The sequence below is a fragment of the Athene noctua genome, chromosome 19 (genome assembly GCF_965140245.1).
Source record: "Athene noctua chromosome 19, bAthNoc1.hap1.1, whole genome shotgun sequence".
In the NCBI taxonomy this organism is placed as follows: Eukaryota; Metazoa; Chordata; class Aves; order Strigiformes; family Strigidae; genus Athene; species Athene noctua.
In genome coordinates, this window is record NC_134055.1 from 1,845,396 (window position 1) to 1,851,169 (window position 5,774).

At 54.8% G+C, this 5,774-nt stretch overlaps 1 protein-coding gene across 2 annotated transcripts; it reads right to left on the minus strand.

Annotated features, from left to right (window-relative positions):
• Nucleotides 1-1,212: 1,212 nt before the first annotated feature.
• On the minus strand, nt 1,213-5,290 carry SRSF1 (serine and arginine rich splicing factor 1). 2 transcript variants are annotated; one of them, XR_012634845.1, is made up of 6 exons: nt 4,652-5,289; nt 4,080-4,264; nt 3,637-3,809; nt 3,187-3,373; nt 2,651-2,770; nt 1,213-1,727 (listed from the first exon to the last, which is right to left on the minus strand). XR_012634845.1 is itself a non-coding variant. In XM_074922916.1 (5 exons), exons 1-5 carry the CDS (start codon nt 4,843-4,845, stop codon nt 2,748-2,750), a joined length of 762 nt encoding a protein of 253 aa, XP_074779017.1. In that variant the 5' UTR covers nt 4,846-5,290; the 3' UTR covers nt 1,213-2,747. The 2 variants fall into 2 exon arrangements, 1 of the variants encoding a protein (XP_074779017.1); XM_074922916.1 differs by having other exon boundaries at nt 1,213-2,770; nt 4,652-5,290.
• Between the last annotated feature and the right edge of the window lie 484 nt (nt 5,291-5,774).

The following is a 5,774-nucleotide window of genomic DNA, read 5'->3' on the forward strand; positions in this document are numbered from 1 at the left end:
CAAATTTAAAAGATCTCCCCCCCCACACCTCCCTTCTTCCTGGGCTCAGCTGCGCTCCTGCCTCCCCGGCTGCGGTGAGTCTATCACCCCTTGTCTCTGCCGCTTCTTCCTCCTCAGGAGGACTCCTCATCCTCCTCCCCTGCCCCAGCGTGGGCTCCCTCCCACGGCAGACAGCCCCCACCACCTTCTCCCATGCGGGTCCCCCCCACGGGCTGCAGCTCTTCCCAAACTGCTCCGGCGTGGGGTCCCGTTCCTGCCAGGAGCCTGCCCCAGCGTGGGCTCTGCTCTCCACGGGGTCACAGCACCCCTGGGGCACCCACGTGCTCCGGCCTGGGGTCCCCCGTGACCCCCCACGGGTGCAGGGCAGAGCCTGCCGCCTCCCCACGGGCTGAGAGGGGTCTCTCCTCCTCCTCCTCCTCCACCGCAGAGCTGTTCCTCTCACACACTCCCCAGGCTTTTTCTCCCCCTTAACTCAGAGGGGCTTGTTCCCTCAGACACGGAAGCTCCCAGCAGCTTCTCAAAGCCGCCCCTGCAGCCCCCCAACGTCACCTCGCCCACCCAGCGCACCTCAACATTCATCCACACGCACCCCAGGAGCCGGCAGCCCCGCTGCACAGAACCACCATCCCACGCCAACACCGCTCCTCGATTAACCGCCACTCAAACCTGCGCAGTGACAAGCGACGCCGTTCCACCGGACAACCACGGGAAGAGCCACGAGAACATCCGACCCCGGGCACAGGCCGCGATTACGCGGCGCCAGCGCCGAGGGCTGGGCGACCTGCCGCCGAGAACCCGGCTCCCCCGCACGCCGCGTCGTTACTCGCCACATCCCACCACCACGGGTGGGTTTAGACCCCCCCAGCCCAGTTCTACCCATCGTTGAGGACTGGGGGGAGCGCCAAGGCGGCTTCAGCTCACGTTCTCCCTCCGCCCTCTCCTCAGCGGAGTAGCGTTAGCAACAACATTCCTACGAAACCATCCTCCTTTAAGCAGTGAGAATTCTTTCTCTTCCCCTACTCGCATAATAAATTCCACCCATTTCCCAGGGAACTGATCCTTTATTTAGGAGAAGCTCAAACATCAACGCTTCCTGCGAAACACTACGTCTCTGTTGAGCACAAAAGCCTTTTGTCTGCAAACTTGCAATTTAACAACGCCGCAGCGGCACGCAAGGACTAAGACTCTTAGCAACAAATGATGACAACCGTGCACGTTTTTTTAAAAATTTTATTTGTCAAAGAAAAAAAAAAGGCAATAGCCAATTGAAAACCTACTTAATCTTTAACTCCAATTTTTGTCTTTTAAATTTAGAGAAATGACTTATTTACTTTTTTTTTTTTAAACAAACCCCCCTTTTTCCCCTTTAACGTTTACCATCTACTCGTGCTGAATCCTTCCAAGGAGATTGCTCCAGCGTACCTCTCCAGGTCCTCGCTTTGCTCCTTTTACCAAAAAAATGAAAAACTCCATCGTGCATCTTAAGGGCTCCAATCGTCAAAAATAGGAAAAAAAAATCTTTGGAATAGCCAATTGAGTTGAATAAAAAAAAAAATCCACACGAATGCGGTTTGGTTGGGGCAGGAATCCACTCCTATGTTCCTGGTAATTTGATCCCGCTCCATGAATCCTTGTAATTCAGCCTCCCTATCCTATCCACATTATGATTTGAATCCAATGATCCAGCTCCAAGGATTGGGATCCAGTGAGCCCTCTCCAATCCAAACCTTTATAACCAGCAAAACCAAAAAAGAGGAGGCAAAAAGTTAGATACTGTAATGAAAAAATAGGATTCTGGGGAATGATCAGTTATGTTTGCCATCAATTAATACAGATGTACATTAATAACTATCAATTCCCCAAAACAAACTTTTGAATGGTGATGCTCAGATAATTTTTAGAAATGTTAATTACTATTTGGAGGAAACATTGTAATATTTACAATATGTCAACTGAAAATGCCAACATACTCATTGCTCATACGGTGGTGTGCTACAGGTTTTGTGGTTGCAAAAAATGTTTATGAAACTGGAAAAGCTTACAGCTAAAGCTATCCACCTACTGTCTGTCTGAACTACAGCTAGCACTCCCAGCTGGAAGGTAACAAAATTAACTAACCAGAGTTTTCAAACATATCGGTGAGTCAACTGTGAATTAGTCTGAGGGGGCAGGGCTGAGATTTAAGAAATTATTCCTAACTAGATTTCCTATTTTTGCTGTCATTCTGATACTTAAAAAAAAATGAAATAGCAACGCTGTATCAGTCACACAGAGGACATGCAGATTTTAGCAGTATTGATATTATACTCTGATTTAAACATACCCTTGATCTACTACAAGTGTACAAATACTACATAACATTAACACTTGTAACCAAATGCTGCATGACAAAGTAAACCAATACTCCCACCCCCGTCCCAGTTTATTCCTTTAAAAAACTAGAATGGAATCAAGAATTACAAAAGCAAGTATTTAGCCACAATTGCCCCCCACAAAAAAAAAAAAGATTTAAAGAAAAGAGCAATTGCAGTCTGCGGTAACTAGAACATGCCTGAAGTGACACGTAGGTGCACGTACTCAATTAACCTGTCTCTCAGTATAAGGTCAATACTGCCAAGTTCATCTGTGACAATAGCACTTGGAGTCATACCATTGCCTCCATTATTGATCTGATCCTCCTCAATCCTCCTTTTGACAATCCTAAAATGATTGACATGTGCTCCACAATCCTTTAATCCAAAGCATTCTTAATCCATCTCTTCAGATATGTCTACAGAAAGACACACGAAAAGGCAAGATAAAATATAAGATCCCCCAGAAGAGACAAGTTAGCCACAAACATCCCAACATCCCCAGCTCGTATAAACCATAGCTGAACACTGAGACATTTACACAGCAATACCACAGTTTGAAGAATGTTGGTATTTAACTAGAACTAAACCGAAACAATCCTGACTGACATCAATTAAAATACAATTTACCAAAGACATGAGGGGAATGTTGATGTTAAGGAGCAAATACCCACTAGGGATTTTACACAAGAATGCAATTCAACACTTCAGCCAATTTGAATAAAACAGTTTGAATTTAAAAAAAAAAAATAATGAAAGACTGTACTAAGTAAAGGAAAACTGTGTACAACATGGGGTTCTACAAAAAGATCAGAGCTAGTGATCGTTTATGTACGAGATCGGGATCTGCTGTGGCGGGGAGAGTAGCGTGGAGATCCTCTGCTTCTTCTTGGGGAATAACTGCGGCTTCTGCTGTTGCTTCGACTACGGCTTCTGCTACGACTACGGCTGCGTGACCGAGATCTTCCATAGCTTGGACTTCTTGGGCCATCAACTTTAACACGGATGTAGGCAGTTTCTCCCTATTGAATAGACAGAACTTTCGATTGAAAAGTCTAGGCTTTAGGGCCATCTTTTTAGGCATGCTGACAGACTGAAGATAGCGTTCACTACAGCACGGAAATAGACATCAAAGCTTTAAAGTCTATCTCCTGATAAACTGACCACCGACTTATTTAGCTGCTCTGTATATACACAGTGAACACCACACGTTCCTTACCTTCAAATCCTACTGTTAAGCCCCTTGTATCCAATTCTGGCCAAAGAAAGTAAGCATGAAACCTACCTCATGAGATCTAAATTTAGTGTTATCCAGTTTTCGCACAGCGTAGGTCATATCTTCCTTCCGTACAAACTCCACGACACCAGTGCCATCTCGGAAAACATCAGCATAACATACATCACCTGCTTCACGCATGTGATCCTTTAAATCCTGCCAACTTCCACTTGGAGGCAGCCCTATGTAAAAAGCAAGACGTTACTTTAAAACCGGATTATATTCTCACCTCCTGCAGCTAGAGCATCCACTCGCAGCAAACAAAAGAGACTAGCGAGCAGAGCTCTCCGCATCCTACAGACTGCATTCCTCCCAGGCTACGCGAGGTGATGCTTTTTAAGAAACAACTCGGAGCCGCATGCCCTCCCCGCCCGCCCCCCCCTTCGCTGGGAAGCTTGCCTGGAGGACCCCGGGGGAACAACTTGGGCTAAAAAAAGAGAGGAATGACTCACCCGAGACGATCACTCTGTACTCCGAGCGCCGGGACGGGGGGCCGTACCTGCCCCGGGGGGCTCCACCCCCGCCGCCGCCGCCACCGCCTCTGCCGGTGCCCCGGCCGCTCCGAGGGAACTCCACGCGGAGGCGATACCCATCGTAATCGTAGCCGTCCCGCCCGTAGACGGCGTCCTCCGCGTCCCTGCGAGACGGGACGGGGCGGTGAGGGCGGCCTCCAGCCCGCACGCCCCCCCCCGCTCTCCCCACGCCGCGCCCTGCCCACGCACCGCCCCCCCGCCTTTGTTCCCGCTTCCCGCCGGCCCCACCCCGCGCCACCCGCCCGCCGCCGCCCCCCTCCCCGGGCCCCCGGCAGCGGGGCCGCCGCCCGCAACGGCCCGAGACCCGTTAGCGCTGTTTGCGGGCGCCGATACACGGGTGGGGAGGGGGAGCTCCCGGGCGGCTGCCCCCGCCGCAGGCCCGGGGCCGTGGGGGGACGCACGGAGGCCAGAGAGGCCGCGGCGGGGCCCAAGCCCCGCGCCTCCCAGGGGAGCGCCCAAGGGTGAGGGGGTGGGAGGGGGGGGTGTCTCACCTGGGGTCCTCAAACTCGACGAAGGCGAAGGGCGGGCCCCCGCGGCGGTTCTTGAGGTCGATGTCGCGGATGGCCCCGTACTTGTAGAAGACGTCCTCGATGTCCTTGGTGCGGATGTCGGGGGGCAGGTTCCCCACGTAGATGCGGCAGTCGTTGTTGCCGGCTGGGCCGCGAATCACGCCCCCTCCGGACATGGCAAGGTCAGCAATGGCTGCGGCGGTGGAGGGCCGAGGCACGGAGAGCGGGCGGGCGAGCGGGCGCGGGGCCGGGCCGAGCAGAAGGGAGCGCACACGCCGCCTCCCCCAACAACCGCTTCAAAATGGCGACCGCAGCTCCCCTCGCGCTCCTACTGCGCGCAGCGATTTCACCCCGGGCCGCAGCACCGCTCGCGCTGGCGGGGACCGAAGCGGCGCCCACGTCTTCCGCCGCGCAGTCAATCCTCCGTGCTGCGCATGCGCGGCTTCGCGGAAAAGTAGTTCCTCGGTTTTCGCCCCTTGGCGGCTCCACCGAAGAAGCCGAACCCGCGCCTGGCGGCGCCGCGCCGGAGCGCGAGGGTGAAGCGAGCTCGGTCCTCCCTCAGAAAGCCCCCGCTGCCCGCGGGGGGGAAGAACGCAATCCCCGGCCGCGGGTCTGACGGCGGCGGCAGGCCCTGTGACGTCACGTCCGGTGCGGCGTCCGCGCCAAGAAGGCCCGGCCGGGGCAGGGGAGGGTGTATCCCACAATGCACCGCGGCGGCGGGGGCGCTTGGCGCCAAGGCGGGGGGCGTGTCCCACAATGCACCGCGCGGGGCTTGGGGCGGGGGCGCCTTGCGGCGGCGGCGGGGGATGGCGGCGGCGGGAGCGGGTCCCGCTGCGCTGTGGGCTGGGGGGCAGCGCCCGCGCCCGGGACGCGGCTACGGCTCTGACGGGTTGGGCCGCGCTTAGGGGGCGGGGAAGAAGGCTCTGCCCGCCGACCGGGCGGGGAGACCGAGGCGGGCTGGGACCGGCTTGGCCACGCTGAGGCAAAATGGCTGCCCTGAGGGCCCAGGGAGGTGAATCCAGGCCTGGGCCCCTGCTCAGCCATGCGAGCATCCTGCTTACGTATCTCCTTCAGCAGAGCGTTAAGTTTTAGGGCTGTTGCGTTT